General features: G+C 37.0%; 1 protein-coding gene across 3 annotated transcripts in view; it reads right to left on the bottom strand.

The window, feature by feature from the left end:
* The window catches only part of YLPM1 (YLP motif containing 1), a 75,540-nt gene that overhangs the window by 8,621 nt on the left and 45,527 nt on the right, over window positions 1-21,392 (bottom strand). The window contains exons 12-19 of one of the 3 annotated variants that reach the window (XM_042943805.1): window positions 17,811-17,873; window positions 17,404-17,523; window positions 16,753-16,929; window positions 16,590-16,673; window positions 16,218-16,301; window positions 13,949-14,029; window positions 10,750-10,801; window positions 5,568-5,698 (exon numbers count right to left, since the gene is read on the bottom strand). In XM_042943805.1, coding sequence (XP_042799739.1) covers window positions 5,568-5,698; window positions 10,750-10,801; window positions 13,949-14,029; window positions 16,218-16,301; window positions 16,590-16,673; window positions 16,753-16,929; window positions 17,404-17,523; window positions 17,811-17,873 — 792 coding nt within the window. The other 2 variants (XM_042943807.1, XM_042943806.1) reach the window with 2 other exon arrangements.

Genomic DNA, 21,392 nt, shown 5'->3' with positions numbered 1-21,392 from the left:
AGAGAGCCAAAGCATAAGAGACTCTTAAAAACTGAGAACAAACTGAGGGTTGATGGGGGGGTGGGAGGGAGGGGAGGGTGGGTGATGGGTATTGAGGAGGGCATCTTTTGGGATGAGCACTGGGTGTTGTATGGAAACCAATGTGACAATAAATTTCATATATTGAAAAAAAAAAAAAAAAGAACTACAGGCCAATATCCCTGATGAACACAGATGCAAAAATCCTCAACAAAATACTAGCAAACCAAATCCAACAATACATTAAAAAATGCATTCACCAAGATCAAGTAGGATTTATTACTGGGTTGTCAGGGTGGTTCAATATTCACAAATCAATCAATGTCACATCAATAAGTGAAAGGATAAGAGCCATATGATCATTTCAACTGATACAGAAAAAGCATTTGACAAGGCACAACATCCATTTGTGATAAAAACACTCAACAAAGTAACTTTAGAGGGAACACACCTCAACATAATAAAGGCTATACATGAAGAACCCACAGCTAACATCATCCTTAATGGGGAAAAACAGAGTTTTTCCTCTAAGGTCAGTAACACTCTCACCACTTTTATTCAACATAGTACTGGAAGTCCTAGCCACAGCAATCAAACAACAAAAAGAAATACAGGGCATCCAAATCAGTAAGGAAGCAGTAAAACTTTCACTATTTGCAGACAACATGCTACTACCCAAAGTCAGAAAGACTCCCCCACGGACGCCTGGGTGGCTTAGTCAGTTAAGTATCTGACTTCAGCTCAGGCCATAATCTCACAGTTTGTGGGTTCAAGCCTCGTGCTGGGTTCCATGCTGACAGTGAGGAGTCTGCTTGGGATTGTCTCTCTCTCCCTCTCTCTCTCTCTCTCTCTCTCTCTCTCTGCCCCTCCCTGACTCACGCATTCTCTCTCTCTCTCTCAAAATAAATAAAATAAACTTAAAAAGAAAAAAGAAAAGAAAGACTCCACCAAAAAACTGCTAAACTAATAAATGAAGTTAGTTAAAGTCTCAGGATATAAAACCAATGTACAGAAATCTGTTGCATTTCTCTAGACTAATAATAAAGGTGCAGACAGAGAAATTAAGAAAACAATCCCATTTACAACTGCACCAAAAATAATAAGATACCTAGGAATAAGCCTAACCAAAGCAGTGAAAGACTTGTACTCTGAAAACAATAAAACACTGATGAAAGAAACTGAAGACAACACAAAGAAATGGAAAGACGTTCCATTCTCATCAGTTGGAAGAAAAAATATTGTTAAAATGTCTGTATTATCCAAAGTAACCTACACATCTAATGTAATCCCTATCAAAATACCAACAGCATTTTTCACAGAACTAGGACAAACAATTCTAAAATTTGTATGGAACTACAAAAGACTCCAAATAGCCAAAGCAATCTTGAAAAAGAAAACCAAAGCTGGAGGCATCACAATCCTGGACTTCAAGTTATATTACAAGGATGCAGTAATCAAAACAGTATGATAAGAGCACAATAATAGACACAGATCAATGGCACAGGATAGAAAACCCAGAAATGAACCCACAACTATATGGTCAATTAATCTTCGACAGGGCAGGAAAGAATATCCAGTGGTAAAAAGACGGACTCTTCAATAAACGGTGTTGGGAAAACTGGACAGCAACATATAAAACAGAGAAACTGGACCACTTTCTTACATCACACACAAAAATAAATTCAAAATGGATTAAAGACCTAAATGTGAGACCTGAAACCATAAAAATCTTAGAAGAGAACACATGCAGTAACTGCTTTGACACAGGCCATAGCAACCTCTTTCTAGATATGTCTCCTTCGGCCAGGGTAACAAAAGCAAAAATAAACTATTGGGACTACATCAAAATAAAAAGCTTCTGCAAGCAAAGGAAACAATCAACCAAACTATAAGGCAATCAATCTATGGAATTGGAGAAGATATTTGTGAACGACATATCCAGTAAAGGGTTAATATCCAAAATATATAAGAAACTTGACACCCAAAAAACGAATAATTCAATTAAAACATGGGCAGAAGAGGGGCGCCTGGGTGACTCAGTCGGTTGAGCGTCCGACTTCGGCTCAGGTCATGATCTCACTGTCCGTAAGTTCGAGCCCCGCGGCGGGCTCTGTGCTGACAGCTCAGAGCCTGGAGCCTGTTTCGGATTCTGTGTCTCCCTCTCTCTCTGACCCTCCCCCATTCATGCTCTGTCTCTCTCTGTCTCAAAAATAAATAAATGTTAAAAAATTAAAAAAATAAATAAAACATGGGCAGAAGATATGAACAGACATTTCTCAAAAGACATACAGATGGCCAACAGACATATGAAAAGATGCTCATCATCACTTACCATTGGGGAAATGCAAATCAAAACTACAATGAGATATCGCTTCACACCTGGCAAAATGGCTAAAATCAGTAACACAAGAAACAACAGGTGTTGGCAAGGATGCAGAAAAAAAGGAACATCTGCACAGTTGGTGAGAATGTAAGCTGGTGCAGCCACTGTGGAAAACAGTATGGAGGTTCCTCAGAAACCTAAATTCTAAAAATAGAATTACCCTATAATCTAGCAATCACACTACTGGGTATTTGCCCAAAGAATACAAGAACACTAATTCAAAGGGATACATGCACCCCTATGTTTATAGCAGCATTATTTACAGTAGCCAAATTATGGAAGCAGCCCAAGTGTCCATCGATTTATGACTGGATAAAGAAGATGTGGTATATATATACACACACAAACACACACAATGGAATATTATAAAAAAGAACGAAATCTTACATTTGCAAAGACATGGATAGAGCTAACGAGTATAATGCTAAGCGAAATAAGTCAGAAAAAGACAAATACCATCTGATTTCACTCATGTGGTGAATTTAAGAAACAAAAGATGAAAGGGGAAAAAAAAAGAGAGACAATCAAGAAACAGACTCTTAAGTACAGAGAAGAAACTGATAGTTACCAGAGGGGAGGGGGTGGGGGGGTATATTACAGGCGATGGGGATTAAGGAGTGCAATTGTCATGATGAGCACCAGATGTTGTATGAAAGTGTTGAATCACTATATTGTACACCTGAAACGAGTATTATACTGTATGCTAACTCACTGGAATTTAAATTAAAACTTAAAAAAGAACTAGGATGTGCACAGCTCACGTCACTTTGTCCACCCAGCTTATGAAGTAAACAACGTGGGATCACATACTCTGTAGAGTAATCGTTATTTGACGAAAAATAAACTAGAGAAAAATATTTCTCATTTGAGATTATGCATTGTTACTGTACTATACCAAATTATTATTCTCAAGGAAGAGCTATTTCTTTTCTTTTTTTTTTTTTTTTACAGCCTGTGCATACGAGCAGGGGGAAGGGTAGAGACAGAGAGAGAGAATCTAGAGAGAGATAGAGAGAGAGAGAGAATCGAGAGAGAGAGAGAGAGAGAGAGAGAGAATCAAGAGAGAGAGAGAGAGAATCGAGAGAGAGAGAGAGAGAGAGAGAGAGAGAGAGAGAGAGAGAGAGAGAGAATCTTAAGCAGGCTCCAAACCCAGCATGGAACTGACACAGGGTTCAATCTCACGACTGTGAGATCCTGACCTGAGCTGAAATCAAGAGATGGACCATGATTAACCGAATGAGACACCCAGGCGCCTGCAGCTGTTTCTGCTTCTGTTGCTCCAACCTTAAAACTGGAATAGGATGAATCCATGCAAGTAGTGCCCGGGTGGAGCTAGGCACATACAGAATGCCACTAATCTCCCTTTCCCTTCCTCACAAGCCACATACACAGAGGTGGGCCTAGGGACTGTATGAAGTATTTAAAAGAGCTTTTGAAAACTGAGGTGCTTCGTAATGTTATCCAATGTCATGATGTGTTACTGGCATTTTTATTTTCTTACAACAAATACTCTTTTAATATTAAAAGTACTGAAGAAATTCATAAAAAAGAAATGCTGTGTAAAGATAAAATGATACAGAACCTCATCTTCTTTTTTGTTTAGTAGAGAGAGAGAAGACAGAGAGAGAGAGAGAGTGTGTGGGGGCATGGGGCGGGGGGGGGGAGAGAATCTTAAGCAGGCTCCACACTTGGCATGGAGCCTGATGACATGGGGCTTGATCCCACGCCCCTGGGATCATGACCTGACCCAAAATGAAGAGTCAGATGCTCAAGCAACTGAGCCATTCAGGCGCCCTGATACACAACCTCATCTTCTTTAAGGAAATGCAAACTGAGATACCATTTTTGTTTCACTCATCAGATGTCAAAAGTTTAAAAGTTTGATAACAGCACCTTTGGTGCAAGTGTGGAAAAACAGGCATTTACTTACAGTGGGTATATAAATAGGTGTAACCTTTTTAGAAAACAACCTCACAGTATTTGTCAAAATGATAAATCACACTCTATAAGACTGCAGCTTTAGTGCTAAAAATCTACCCTAGGGATATACTTTCAAAACAATATGCATATGCACTATGACTTTCACCATAGTGTTTATATTAACAATAAAATGAAAAGAGCCTAAGTATCTACCAATAAAGGGCTGGATAAATACCTCAACAACCAAACAATGGATATTAGGCAGCTATTTGAAAAGAATGGTAGTTTGTATACACTTATATACAAAAATCAAGACAAATTAGCTAGAAAAGGCTTATCTGGATCACACATAATATGATATTTTTTGCTTCGTTATTTTGTTTTAAAAGGATATACATAAACGTCTATGTGGAAAGCCTATGCAATATCCTGGTTTCATTTCTCTGCTCCTTTTCACAGCAAAACTTCAAGAAGTTGTCTACCTTTGCTGTTCTATATTTCATTTCCCATTCCTTCTTCAGTCAGCTCCAAACTGGCTTGTGCCCTTCAACTCTCTAAGAAAACCTGCCTGATTGTTGATCAATCATCAGCAATCTCCATGTTGCCAAATCCAATAGCCATTCCTCTGCTCCCAATTTACTTGTCTTCTCTGTATCATGTAACAATTGACTACTCTTTACTTCTTGAAACATTTACCTCTACCTGAACTTCGAAATTCTGGAGTCCTGAGTTCTATTATCATTTCTAACTTAAATGGTCTCTCACTGAACTTCTCATGTTTTACTCTCTAACTGGACTTCCCCAGTTTTCTCTGACTCAGTAAATGGCACCACACACATGGAGTGCTCATGGCCAGAACCCCGAAGATTCACCTTTGAGTCCATCCACTCCGGGACACTCTAGATCTAATCCATTAAGATATTCCACAGATCGTCTTCCACACTTTACTCTGCACTTGGCTATTCTGCCCCAGACAAAACAGCACAAGCGGCCCCTTCAAACTCCTTTAAGGTTGACAACGTGCTAGCCACGTGAGATTCTGTTTTTCATTTTTTAAAATACCTATACATTTCTAATCTGGTAATTTGTAAGGTCTGACTCATTTTTTAAAAATTTGTAATATGATAGAATATAAACTAAGTCACTCTAAAAATAGCATTCATATTCTTATCTGCCTATAACTCTCCAAAACTAGATGCCTAACGGGGCCCTTCCCCTATTGGCAATTATTGACAAAGTCTCTTACCCTCTTCTTCCCAGGCTCAGAAGCACGAGTGTCATAATCATCAGGGAGCTGAAGATAATCCTCCATTCTGCTGGCAATTGCCTCCCAGTCACGTTTCCTTTTAGTACCAGTTCTCAAGCCATCCAACTTGTCTGAGGGACAAACACAGAGCCGCAGCATTAAGGGAGAGTGTGAATTTGCACACAACACACAACTAAAGGAAAAGAAGTCTGGAGCACTGTCAGAGGGCACATCCACATTTTTGAAGGCAGCATCACTTGCAGATCCAACTATCTTCTTGGCGGAGATAACACCAAGTTCTGTGCAATTTCCATCGTTTATTTGATGTTCACACTGGCAGGCATTACGTTACGATGTTGGTTTAAGTAACAAATACAGGCAGAGTAAGAAAAGTCACTGGTCTCCTGGCCTCCCTGCCCCCGCCCCCCCCCCCCAAGTCACACTTCAGCTCTCATGTCCTGAAGGAAAATGCAAAGACGGGTTTTTCTAAAAACTCTTTCTTCTACTTTTTTTTTTTTCCCCTTTGATACAATATTAACACCACCCATTTGATCGGTAATCACGTGATACTGTGTCATACAAAAAGCAGGTAGCACCAACAACTTAATGAGCCAAGCTAACGTTTAAAGAAGGTTTTAGATGAACGGTTCCTTGGGAACGGTTGTACGAGGATTTGCCGTAAGTTAATGTTTCTGAGTAAGATGATTGTACAGATCGCCCTTTTCTTTGTTTATATTATGAAATACTGTTGACCATTCCGAGGCTAAGAACTAGTCAGCCAAAGTGACCAGATCTAAATTTTCTTTCTGAATCCTCAATCTGAGAGGGCTGGGTTTCCTAAGGGGCCCAAACTGTAACCACTTAAATGAATGGAGATTGCAGATTCAGAAATTAGGAGATAGGAGTTTAGGTGTCTGCAAGAAGAACACGCGATGAAAATGTGTAGTGTTTTCCATTGGTTATTAATACTGATTTTGAATTCTGTATGTAGAATATCATGAGCTATATATATTTTTAACTACATTGAAGCACTGAACTTTGGAATCATCTGCGGTTACACACACACACTATTATTAAGTCAATAAAAGAAAACCTACAAAATGTCAGAAATACACAGTAACCACAACTCATTAAACTCCAAAAAGGGTGCAGAGTGTATATAATAGAAGTCTTTTAGGCACCAAGTTGGAGAGAACTTGATATGAGAAGAAAAGCACAATGGAAGCCGTGGCAGGAGGGAGGGGGAGTTTATGCTTCAAATGTAAAAGATTCACACACAACTAACTGTACCATACCATACAGGCTTCAAAAACCAGTAAGATTTCACATACTTGGCAAAGCTTTTATTTCCTAAAACCCTCCCCCATAAAAGCAATATTACTGAAAAATCGGCAAGGCAAACTACAACACTGTACAAAACTCAATAAATTTTTATCATATTGCTTTAGAAAATTTTCTAACGTGGATGAGTTCAACAGAAACAGTTTCCTAATCTCCTCTGCAAATCACATGCTGTACCAAATGGCTCTATTTTCATGTATATGACAGGCCATGATATACAAATGCTTAAAGAAGTGTCCCCTTGATTGCACAGGGATGTAGATTATGGTATTATAAACCCAATGAAGTCTCACAAACAATAAAACTGTTCTAGTTCAACAGTCTACAGTATTACCAGAAGAGTAGGAAGCTCCAACAGACTTATTAAATAAACCTCAGAGGATTTCCAAACTTAAGATCAACTTTGACGTTAACATACTTCAAAGGAATAATTTCGTATCTGAACCCCTGGAATGGAGCATGGCCAGGCAGCATTGCAGGAGGGCAGTGTGAAAACTGTAAGAACTGTGCCTCATACGCTGGGTATGTGACAGGAGTTACAGACCAGGAGTCCCATATGTGTAACATGGAAGATCAGAAGAACATGAACTACTAGTCTGAACACCCTTGTTCGTAATGTTTAATTTGTGCACACATGTTTAAAGCTTCCTTCTTGGGGATGAAGAAAGGTTCATACCTCTTCCACATGGCATCCTGGAAACCCAAACACACAGACGTATGGCATAAGGTGAGGGAAGAGGAATTTGGGGTGTTAATTAACAGCAGACGGCTGGTATCCCATACACTCATACTAAGGATTTTCAGAGGTTTCAATTTCAAAAATGAAGTTTTACGATGAAGATGAAGGTTTAAATACCCAACTTGGCAGGTCACAGAATTTTCCCACATCTTCAGAACAGTATATATTATTATAGCACAACAGAAAAATTTTGTAGACATACACGTATGCATTTTCTAAACATAAATGGTGTTTCTGAAAATCTGTTCATGGTAAACACACAAGGGTTATGTGCCTATATGAATAATAATTTCATTCCAACTGTGAAGAGATGATATTGCCTGACATGTAGGAGGCCAATACACAATAACTCATAAGCAGAGACAAATGACAGATGAGAAAAGTAAAAGTACTCGGTATGGAGAAACCTAAATTAGGGTAACAGTCTCAAACCTTCTTTCAGTTTCTCACAATTTGAGAAACCAAAATCACATCATTGGAATTTAAGGAGCTTCAGTGCTGAACCCCAGCATCCGATGTGGCATGTAACACCCACCCTTGCATTAGGGTGCCTGTGTCCCAGCTGAGAAGGAGCCAGTCAGGTGCAAGTGAAGTGGGCCACAGGCGGTCTTTAACAACTCCATGACACCGATGCCGGATGTATTTCAGGCCAGTTCTGAATCTTTCTAGAATTACACCACTTCCAATTTAACACTCAAACATTGGCTGAACTGCATACTGTACTTAATTAACACAGATCAAGAATCTGCAATGAGATTTAACCAGTTGCATGAAAGGTAAACGAGCACTTTCTCACTGGCAGACTCATTTGTAAATCAAAACGCCTCAGTTACACGGATTTATCACTTCTTGCTCAGTGTGTTACACTGATGAAGCTTAGTATGTTTCCATCCAGCATAGTCATGTTACCAAAAGGAATTTACGAATGTTGGTAAAGTACCTAGAAAAATAAATTGTACCCTGTAATCAAATCTATTAAATTTGTTAGGATAAGGAAGGGCACTGTAAATAGGCTGATTCTCGGATGAAGAGCCTCATGTTTTAGAGAAGAATCTTCTTCTCATTTGGCTCCATGGACCAACCTCAAAGAAGCAAAAGCACTTTCAAGAATGCTCACACTCAATTTGCCTTCCTCCACAGGTAGATTAGCTCTCAAAATAACACCGTGGTGCAAGATGCCAGTCATTATATAAAACATCACTGTCACTCTTCCTAAAATAGCAGCAGCAAACATGTTAGGATTTATTTTCTAGATTCATTACTACACCTTCAGTGCCTTTAACTGAATAAGTAAATAAAAATGATTTAACAAATCAATTTCTGGAATTAACTGCCCAACACTCTCTCTTTAAGTTGGAGTGAATTTGTATAAAATATATTTTCTGAGAAGCAAATGGTAGGCCAGAATTTTTTCCAGAAATCAGTACCAAGTTTAATATCATATATTCTTCAATAGTCATCAGAGCTAAATTCCATTTTCCTTTCTCTTTAGAAATTAGAAAGAAAAATCGAAAATGGACTAGCTCAAGTTTAAAAAAGTATTATCCTAGATCATGTATTTGTAATGCCTGTGAACATTATACGCTTGGCTAAAATATTTATCATTTTTACAATCCTGTTGTCTCTTTATTATGATCTCTTTTTGCCCCAAAAGACAATTGCTATTTAGAGAACCAGAAGAAGGAAATGATCTTACAGTCTTACAAGTTATTCTCAAAGTACAGAACTTCAGACTTAATCTAATATCAAAATAAGCAGACCTAAGCATTATTATTTAAAAAGTAATTTGTGCCTGTTATTTTCCTACATATGTAATTGCACTTAAACATTTATAAATGCTTTGAAAGTTTAGAGGAAGAGATCATTGACTAGGATTTCCCAAGGAGGGAAGACTAGCATAAGAATATGTCAGTAATCACATATAACTTTCACATATCATACAGTAGAAAAAAATTCTAGACTGTATAACAAAGTACCTCTCCCAATAATGTAGTAACAATGAAGTTTATGGAACTGCTTTTTACACAGGGCCTAGTGAACCTCAACTGCCCACGTGATCACGTGAGCAAAATAAAAGGCAAAACTTTTGCGGTTGTGTGTAAAATGCACTCCTCTTACATCAGAAACACAGTGTGTCCCCAACAGTGAAGCAGCTAAATGACTCAGATTTCTTCTAGGAACTTAAGATATTTAGAAGGCTACTTCAGTTTTGGAGTACAGCATGATACCAGGAAGAGAAACGCAGAGACTGATAGTCATACTACATACATTAGTAAGGTCAATCTTCTAGAAAGTCCTCATCTCATTTTCTTAGATTATTTATTAATACATCTGAATCGATGTGTTAAAGGATTCTCTTTAAGTGAGGTGAAAAAAGTAAATGAAAAAAAAAGTTTTGCAGTTATGACCATGAAATATTGGGAGGAAAATCCACTGGATATGTAGGATGTTCTGCTTGACGTGATACCTCACGTTAAGCAACTCCAAGTTTTGATTTAGGCAATCATTTTAACCAGTTTACCTTGTAATCTGGCGCTAAAAATAACTTGAAGGAAACTTGACTCTTACAAAGCAGGCTCCTCAAAAACCTAAATTATAGATCTACCTCCCCGTACCCAGAAACTCTAATCTATTACACAAGGAAAATAACTGCCTTTAAATTAATGTTTAAACTTCAGTATTTATTATTCCTACTACTATTATTACCCAAAGTATTCACAATCAGGTTCAACTTTGGACTGCAGTTAAATATTCTTTTAAAAAAGCAGAAATCTCATCGCACCAACATTTCTGATTAATGTAACAGAACGGATTTTACAAGTGACAGCATTTTGTTGCTAAATGCATCATACTTCCGCTTACTCTCATACCCTGAAGTGGTACTGAAGGCAGTTCCTCTAAAATACTCTTCTTTCACTCTGTCCCAAGATGTAACTAGTTAAACAAGATGTAGCTAGCACAACAGACTGAGGACGTAAGGTAGGCCAAGAATCTTGGCTTAAAGCAGAAATTTGGGAGAAATTTGTTCTTCTTACAGCAGAAAGATCTATGACCATTACCATCAGGTATCACATATAAAAACAGGAAAAAGGAAATACCCACCTAGCTTGGCCTCAGATGTGTCCATCTCCCATTTGCTTTTCGGAATGTAACCCTAAATCGCACACAGAGAGAAGCTCGAAGGGTTAGAAAGAGACACATACATGCATATCACTGTTGAACTGGAAAAGCATTAAAACTGGGAACGGATTCAGTTTCCACTCACTAGTTACATATATATATATCTATATATATATATCCTTAGGGAAAACACAGTCTCATTATCTCTGAAGAAACTGAATTACCAATTCACCAAACTTCCCTGCCCAGATTTCAGAGTAGTCACTTCAGAATAGTATCATGAAGGCGCTTTGAGGCAGCTACAGTTCAGGACACCCGGCTGTAGTCTGAACAACAGGTAAATAGTAAATATGGAGAGGACGTACGGTCGTTTCTGTGCTAGTATTAATATCATTCAGAGTAGCAGAAGACTTCTAATAACTAGCTAGCTTATTTTCTAAATACAACTGCAATTCTCAAGTGATAGTAGCCATGAGGTACAAAGAGTGTTCTTCAAGACAGCTACTTTATATTTCAGTGTAACTTTACTCAACAGAAAGAAGAAAACAATGGTATCACTGAACACAACTATGAAGTTCCAACTTCATTTAAAAATGACTCAACCCATTTACCAGTTCGATCTTACAAAGGCTGGTTTCACTGAATCAATGTGAGAGCATTTCTTCTGCGTCAGTTGGAACCCAGATTATTGTTTTCAATGTCTTTTAAAATGATATTTTCCTATTATACGAAAAACCAGAAATCTCCACAGGCAATTTATATTTTATTTAATAAAATAACTGGGTAGTTTATTTCAAACAAAGTCCCATAAGATTTTCAAGTTTTCCAATGTACCTATTTAATTATGTAGTAATCCTTTTCGTTTATTCACCTAGCAAGTGTATGGTGATGATTCCTCTTTTCCTTCATTTGGACCCTGTTCTCAATTAAACCCTAACATACAGAGCTTTAATATTAGGACTTACTGTACAGAACAGACTCATCAAAGGTGTCAGCATCTTCTTGTAAGAACTAATATATCTACTACTGGGAATATTCAAGGTCATGGAACAGACTGACACAAAGGTAAGGTGGAAAGTGTGTTGAACGTTTCATGACAGTAACTGTTGTGTTAGAGTACTGGAGCATCAGAATTCTTCCAGGAAACCTATAGGTTTTGTACATTTCTAGTGTTTAAGTCAAACTAAGAATTCACTTTCAACTTCTTTGGTAGTACTTCAGGTTATAAGTCATATCATCTTTCCCAAATACATTTCTAGAACAAACCAAGACAAAGCTATGCTGAAGTGATGGTGCTAAAAGTACTGATGAAATCTGTACAAGTGATATCTCAAAAATCATCTGAAAACCTTAAGCATCACTAGAATAATATATCTATAAATTCTGAGTCGTATCTACTAAATTCACTAAAGCACTAAAGAAGGAAAAATATCATACCGATGACCCCCAAAAAAGATTCTCTTAACCAAGAAAAGTTTGGATTTCACCCAGTTGCATTGATCAGCACAGAGTAGAAAATGCCAAGTTTATTGAGAATTCAATGAAAATGGTCTGAATGACATGAGACTTGCTCTTAACCCTTTGGTTAAAATTCTCCAAGAATCTTTTACTGTTGGAATGGAACCCAATAGTAGAAGATCTGGATTCTGCATTTTTGAATGGGTTAAGAGAAGTTTTATAACATAAAGATAAGCAAAATGAGTATATTAATTTCCTTCTGCTGGAACCACCCTGTTCTTCCTTACAACTGTATCATCTTCTCACTGCTTGAAATGTTAGGCCATTTGGAAATAAAAGAGATAGTCCAGCAGGGTAGAGTTTTAAGGCTTCTTTGCCATGTTTCTGGTGTAAAAATAGAGTATTTACAGCGTGTTCCACTTTTCAAAATAATTAGTACATTCAATGAAAAGTTCCAAGCTTTGATCTACGCCTACACAAATCAGATGTTATGAACCATGTCCTGAACTGAAATCTCCACAAAAGGAAGACGGAGCTTCAGAAAGCTAACATTATAGAATTCTCACATGATCACTTCCTAGTAAACACGCTGCAAGGAGCTAACGAGGTCGTTAGCCATATTCCAGAACAGCGTGGACCTTTAAATGAACTTCCTGCCTACATTTTAGATCATATATGTCAAAAAACAACCTAATTAAGAAAAATATTTTGTTTAAAGACAAAAAAACATACTGAGACTCAAATGCCATTATCTTTAAAGCTTATTTTTTAATCCGCATATGAAATCTAGGAATGTAGAGGTTGACACCATCTCTATGTACACACAGTTTCTTTTCAGAGTCCTCTGTATCACACATGGGTTTGATGGGACCACTTCTTAGAGAGTCTGTATTCTCTAGGGGTAGGAATCAGGGTTCTCGCTTTGTACATTTTCAGAAGAATATGAGAAGCAGCTTTAGCAAGGGCTGAAGTATTAAATAAAACAAATGATGTTTTGAATTAAAAAAGAAACACTCTTTCAAGGCATTGCTAATCTCTGTGTCTCATTAGCAAACACTGGAAAGTAACATAACTCTACAGGTCGCGTATTTTTCAATGACAGGGTAAGGCAAACATCTCTACAGAAGTGTGATCAAAAGCATTCACAGTAGGTACACGGGAACTTTGAACTCACACTACAAAGCCTCTAATCAGCCTAAGCAAAATGCATTGCCTACACAGTCAAATCATTTTCCCCATCACTCAATAGGATAAAATGCAGAAGAACAAATCCAGCAGTCAGTGGCAACCCTCTGCCTCCTCATTCTAGAAGATCTTCTGCCTCAGTTGACAGAAACTCAATTTTGAAATCTTGTAGCAAAGACGAGACAATTATGCATATGTTGGGTAGGTTGTACCACATATCTGCTGGAATGTGAGAATGCCCTTTCATATGTAATTGATTTTCTTGAAAAGTATACTCCCCTAAAGCCACCCATAATAGATGAGTGACTAGGAGGGTATGTTTCTTAGCATTCTAAAATTTTCATGTAACAGTACAGTAGAAGGTTCTTTTGGTCAGGGGAAAAATAAAAAGTATCCAAAAATCTCCTTAAAGATGATTATGGAAACTTTGACCATTAAGGTGCATATCAGCAGCAGTAATCTGATCACAGATCTGAGATTAAACCCTTAAGGATTTTAATAGAGACACTTTGTTCAAAGTGGTTGGTCTGTCTCCTACCAGTTCGCTTTCCTCTTCCTCTGCATCTTTCTTTTCTTCCTTCTGTTCTTCAATATTTGCATCAAAATCTTCCATCTCTACCTACATTATCCCAATAAAAAGCAATGAGTTAACATTTAGGAAAATGTTGAGTTCCTTATTGAGACCTCAAACAAGCACAGGTGCCCAGAGCAAGGCAGCACAGACTCACTGTTACACCCTAAGGAAGTTTAAATCCTAAACTTTGAAACAGAACTTATAAAAGACAGAATGATATTCCTGCTTTTTGTTTTCTCAGGCTACCCATCTTTATAATTCCCTATGAATTTGAGAATAATAATCTATTCTAAGCTGATGATTACCTGTTTTGAATGCCTATGGATTACTAAGATTTCTTTCTAAACCTTTAGCAGGCATTTTTCCAATCAAGTAAAACATGTGTATGATTCAAATTTCAAAATGTAAGAAAGGACATAGTGAAAAGTATGATGATCGTAGCCTGGCCCAGAATGGAAGCAATGCAAACAGAGAGGAAATGGGTAAGAAAAGTGTTTATAAGGTAAACTTGACAAAACTTGGAGCCTGACTACATGGTGGAAGGATAAGGTTGAAAGTTGGTAGGACAGAGAATAAAGAGCAAAGGGTAACACAGGTATTAAGAGTCAAGGTTTCGGCAACCAAGTGATTGGTGGGTCTAATTACTAAGATAGAGAATACCAGAAGAGGAACAGGTCTGTATGATTTACATACTGGATAGGCTGCATTTGAGATGCACTAAAGTAGTATATGTTTTTTGGTAGAGAATTTGGAAAACAATGGTAGAATTATAAAAATCACCCATAACCTCTCTACCAAAACATAATTAGTGTTATGATACTGCTAAAATTCATTCCAGTCTTGACAGTTTAATATCAAGGGCACATATGTGGCAATCGAAGCTACCAGAAAGATTATCTATATCAAATGTGCAGAATGATAAGAGCCTAAGACAGAGCCCTAAAGAACTCCAACATTTAAGGGCTGAGTAGCAAGAAAAGCCAGCAAAGGAGACTGAAACGGACAGCCAGAGAGGCAGGAGGAAAACTGGGAGAAGGTGGACTCACAGTAGCCAAAAGAAATATGTTGTCAAGAAGGTGGACATGGGTCAACTAAGTCATATGTGGCTGCAAAATTAAGAAACAGAAGTGAGAATTATCTACTGTCATAGAAATCTTTCATGAGAAAGTCTCTGGAGAATGGCTGGGGCAGAAACCAGAGGAAATGGGTTGAGGAACGACTCTGGGGGATAAAATACATAAAAATACAATGATAACATTAAGTATAGAAAACCCTCATTCACAGGTTGTCAAACCAAACAGAAGTACACAACTGATTTAAAAAAAAAAAACAAACCTCTCTCTTCTTCCATGATATAACTGATGTAGGCAAAAATTATCAATGAGTGATAAATCTTTTGAGGAACAGGATATTAACAAGGTATCAAATTACAGATTATTACAAAGGGATAAAGGTAGAAAAATTTGATGGATACCACCTGAACCAAGTGATCAACATTTCAATCATCAGGAATGAAATAAACTGACATCACATGGCTTTTAATATGATGCACTAAGGACCCCGCATCACTTACGTAGCATCCCTGGTAATGTTTAACTTAAAACTAATCATGTGGAAACACCCAGACAAAACCCAATTGAGGCGCCTTCTACAAAACAAATGGTCTACACTCTCCTAAAATTCTTTGTTTTTCTTGACGATGACATGGCTGAGAAAGTATTTTTTATATTAAAGGACCAGGTCCTAGATTTTTAAAAATAGCTCTAAAGCACATTATGGGAACATCTGGTGAAATGTGAACATGGACTATATATGAGATAATTCAAGAAATTTAATTTAGGAAATTTGTACTACTTAATACAGTACTTTATCAGTATTAAATTTCCTGAATTTGATAATTGAGACTTCTAGTTCTGTTAAGAGAATGCCCTTGTTCTCGGGAGATACCTACTCAAATACTGTATTTAGAGGTGAGGGGTTAAAGGTTATGAGGTTTACAACTTAATTCTTAAACGGTTTCACAATAACAGTGATAACAGTAGAAGTAAGAAGACGTATCTCTCTGTGTAGAGAAAAATGTGGCAAAGTATTAACAATCAGTAAATCTCAATGAAAGTTGAATAGGTGTTCTTATATTACTCATGCAACTTTTCTGTAATTTAAAATTTTTTTGAAATAAAGCAGGTATAAAAAAGGTCCCTTTTGCACTGCTTTCAAGGCAAAGGACACTTACCTCTTCAATAGCAGCATCTTGCAGCAGAGAACGAATGTCCAGACGCATCATATGACGAGGTGCAGTTTCCCAGTGGTCAGCCATCTGTTGAGAGATTCAGGAGGTCAAGTTATCTCGGGAAACTACTCAAAGAAAGACCAAGTGAGCATCTAAGACAAATTTAACTGATAGTGTGAAGTCTAACAGGCTACTTCCAGGAAGAGGTAGGCAACACCTCTTTCACTTAGATACAAAGGATAAGAAACATTTACTAAAGAAGGTAGAAAAGATTTTCTGAAAGTAAAGGAGATAAACAATTATTTCCAGACAACAGTGATCATACAAACAAAATGAAGTTTGGAATACAACACCTCCTATGTTTTCAAAAATCACCTTATTTATTTCTTTAAGCTTTCTTCCATGAATATTTCTCTTGCCACAAGTCTGGTTATCTGCACTCATTTCAGCCAAATATACCTAAGCAAGAATGAACAGTGATTAAGCAAACGAATGTAGCACTTACATGGTAACACAAAGTACTCTACAGTTCTTTTACCTCAAATCCCTTGGTTTTTGCTGCGCTCCAAAACTGGTCAAAATGTCTAACTCTGTCGTTGATGGCATCCAGGATGATAAAGGGGAAAAAGCCATCATCCAGAGTCTTTTTGAAAGTTTTGAACATGCTGGTCCGGTAGGTCTCCTCCATCTCAGCTTCATATTCATATTCCATTACCTAAGATACCCCAGAAGAGATATGGAGTTAGCAAAGACAAAGAATCTTCCTAAACCTCTTCCCTAGTTACCACCAGGATAGAGATAACTTTGTAGTCTTTCCTTCACACCTAAGTACTAAAATTTGTGTTCAAAAAAGAGAAGTCTTTCTTTGTCTTCAAAAAAGCCACATTACTGGGGCGAGCGGGTGGCTCAGTCAGTTGAGTGTCTGACTTCAACTCAGGTCATGATCTTGCGGTTCATGAGTTCAAGTCCCGCGTCAGGCTCTGTGCTGACAGCTAGGAGCCTGGAGCCTGCTTCGGATTCTGTCTCCCCATCTCTCTCTCTGCCCCTCCCAGGCCTGTTCCCTCTCTCTCTCTCTCTCTCAAAAACAAAGAAACATTAAAAAAAAAAAAAGCCACATTACTCTCTGAACATGTTTTCCTTCCAATACTATCAATGAATCAAGATGTAATCTGAGAGGAATATGCCATACCTTCTTTTTCACTTTCTTTCCAGAATCTGGGTCTTTTTCTTCTTTTTCCACTTCAGTGATGAAGTAATCATCCAAGCTTAGGACTCTGGGTGCAGGTCCTCCAAATTCTACCTCTTTATCCTAAGAATCATACAGTCAAGAGAGTTAAAGAGAATTTATAGAATATATTAATGAACGTTACTAACAAAGTTCCTTCTCATGGCTAAATAATATGCAATCTTGTGGATTCAAATCAAGCAGAGGCAAAAATACCTGTTTAAGCAGAACAAGATGTTTATGGGATAGCATCTCCCACATGGGCCAACAAGAACGGATCAAATGAGAAATACCTGGATTGACACCACGCTGCTTGCATGAAGGCAAGTGACTAACAAAAGCAACCAATTCTCTGGCTTTCCCATACTCACTCGAATAAGTTTTGCAACATGTGTCTTTCCACTGCCAGGCAATCCTCTCATTATAACAACAATCTGAAACACAATGAAAAACCAAAAAAATCACTCAGAGAAGATATTTTTTACAATGAGGTCTTACAGTTAAGTGACATATCATTCTCCGGATACACCATATGACAGACCATGAAACAAACCTTAGCAAATTTGAAAGGGTAGAAATAATACAAAGTATGTCTCTGAACATAATGGAATGAAATTAGAAATGAACAGTAAGAAAAAATTTGAGAAATTCACAGGTATGTGGAAATTAAACACCATATTCCTAAATAACCAATAGGTCAAAGAAGAAATTTAAAAATCAGAAAATACTTTGAGATAAATAAAAATGCCAAAACTTACGGGATGCAACCAAAGCAGTGCTTATAAGGAAGTTTATAGCTATAACTGCCTATATTAATAAGAAGAAAGACTCAAATCAATAACCTAACCTTCAGATACTAGAAAAAGAATAAACTAAACTAGAGCAAGCAGAAAGAAGGAAATAATATTAGAGCAGAAGTCAGTAAAATAGAGAACTGAAAAACAATAAAGAAAAATCAATGGAACCAAAAGCTGGTTCTTTGAAAAGATCAACGTAATTGACAAACCTTTAGCTAGTCTAAGAAAAAAAGAGAAAATATTCAAATTACTAGACTCAGAAATGAAAGGAGTGACATGATTACCAACTTTATAGAAATAAAAAATGGTTATAAAGGGATACTAGGAACCACTGTACAGCAACATATTAGACACCTCAGGTGAAATGGGCAAATCCCTAGAAAGACAAAGGGCAACTGAAACTGACCCCAGAAAACACAGACAACCTGAATAGATCTGTGACAAGTGAAGAGACTGATTGAGTAACCAAAAAACACTACCTACAAAGAAAAGCTCAGAGGCCCAGATGGCTACATCACTGAATTCCAACAAACATTTAAAGAACTCTTTACAAACTCTTCCAAAAAATAGAACAGGAAGGAACTCCCTACTCATTTTGTGAGGCCAGCATCTCAAATCAAGCAGATACCCTGATGCCAAAAGCAGACAAAACATCACAAGAAAACTATAGATATGTCTTATGAATATGGATGCAAAAATCCCTAAAAAAAATACTGGCAAAAGGAATCCAGCAACATATAAAAAGAATTATACACCATGACTAAATGGGATTTATCCCAGGGATGCAAATTAACATCCAAAAGCCAATTACTGTAATTAATATATCATTATCAACAGAATAAAGAAAACAAAAATCACATATAAAAGAATAAAATCACACACATTAAAAAGCAAACAAACAAAATCTCAATTAATGCAGGGAAAGCATTCAACAAAATTCCACATTATTTCATGATGAAAACATTCAACAAACTAGGAAGGGAAGGGAACCCTCTTCAACCTGATAAAGGGCATCTACTGAAAACCCATAGCAACAGCATACTTAATGGTGAAATACTGAAAGTTTTCTAAAAACAAGAATAAACATAGATGTCCACTCTCACCACATCCATTCAACACTGTACTGGAGGTTCTAGCCAGACAACGAGGGAATTAAAAAAAAAGAAAAAAGGGATTCAGATTGTAAAAGAAGAAGTTAAACCTTCTCTATCGGCAGATGACATGACCTCATATATAAAAAATCCTAGGGAATCCACTAAAAATTAATTCGAATAAAAGAGTTTAGCAATGTTGCAGGATATAAGATCAATATACAAAAGTCAGTTTTAGCTCTATACAATTGAATAATACAAAAACGGAATTAAGCTAACTATATCAATAATAACAATAAAATGTGAATGGAAAACATGATCCAACTATATGCTGTGCTTTCTAAAGGAGACATGCTTTATTTTGTATTTTCAATTTTTTACTTAAGTTCTAGTTAGTTAACATATAGTGTAACATTGGTTTCGGGAGTGGAATTTAGTGATTCATCATAACCAGTGCTGATCATAACCAGTGCCCTCCTTAATACCAACGCCTATTACCCCACCCCCCACCCACCTTCCTAAAGGAGACATACTTTAGATTCAAAGACAAATAGACTGAAAATTAAAGGATGCAAAAAAAGAAATCATACAAACAGACAACCATAGGAAAGCTGGAATAGCTATACTAATAATAGATGAAATAGACTTTACAACAATGAATTATATAGTCATATGTAGTCAAAATATTTGATGGAAATCTCTAGCATCAGTTTACTGAAACAAACTCTAAATATTCTGCAATATAAATTTAAGAACGTATGCATGTGACACTTGTCAGAATGGTTAAAATCAACAACACAAGAATCAACAGGTGTTGGCAAGAATGTGGAGCAAAAGGAACCCTCGTGCAGGGTTGATGCGAATGCAAGCTGGTGCAGCCACTGTGGACAACAGTATACAGGTTCCTCAAAAAGTTAAAAATAGAACTACCCTAGGATCTAGCAATAACACTACTGGTATTTACCCAAAGAATATAAAAACATAAATTCAAAGGGATACATGCACCCCTATGTTTATACCAGTATTATTTACAATAGCCAAGATATGGAAGCAGCCCAAGTGTCCATCAACAGATGAATGTATAAATAAGATATGGTATATATATAACATACGTTTATATATATATATATATATATATATATATATATATATATATATCACATACATTTATATATATATATATATAAATACACATACATTTTTATATACATATATAAATTACGGAATATTATTTAACCATAAAAAAGAATAAAACCGGGGCGCCTGGGTGGCGCAGTCGGTTAAGCGTCCGACTTCAGCCAGGTCACGATCTCGCGGTCCGTGAGTTCGAGCCCCGCGTCAGGCTCTGGGCTGATGGCTCGGAGCCTGGAGCCTGTTTCCGATTCTGTGTCTCCCTCTCTCTCTGCCCCTCCCCCGTTCATGCTCTGTCTCTCTCTGTCCCAAAAATAAATAAAAAACGTTGAAAAAAAAATTAAAAAAAAAAAAAAAAAAAGAATAAAACCTTGCTATTTGCAATGACATGGATGGAGCAAGAGAGTATAATGCTGAGTGAAATAAGTCAGAGAAAGACTAACACCTTATGATTTCACTCATATGTGGAATTTAAGAAACAAACGAGCAAGGGCAAAAAGAAAAGAGAAACAGAGAGAGACAAATCAAGAAACAGACTCTTACGTATAGAGAATAAACTAACAGTTACCAGAGGGGAAGGGGGCTTGGGTGGGATAGGTTAAATAGGTGATGGGGATTAAGGAGTGCAAGTGTTACGATGAGCACCGGGTGATGCATGGAATTGTTGAATCACTATCTGGTATATCTGAAACTAATGTAACACTATTAACTAACTGGAATTAAAATTAAAATGAAAGAAAACAAAATAAAGAACATATATATTTGGGGGTCACAAGGAAAATAAGCCCAAATAAATCAAGTCTCCTAATTCTCCCTTTTTTTGTTCCACATACCATAGAACCAAATCCACTTCCCCTCCTCCCCTCTTCAAAATGCAATTAATGAAGTTCTTATGAATTGTTTTGTAAAATTTTCGACATCTTTTTTTGCCAAG

The sequence above is a fragment of the Panthera leo genome, chromosome B3, assembly GCF_018350215.1.
Source record: "Panthera leo isolate Ple1 chromosome B3, P.leo_Ple1_pat1.1, whole genome shotgun sequence".
Taxonomy (NCBI): domain Eukaryota; kingdom Metazoa; phylum Chordata; class Mammalia; order Carnivora; family Felidae; genus Panthera; species Panthera leo.
Note: the sequence above shows the minus strand (reverse complement) of the source record. Positions and strands in the feature narration are given on the sequence as shown.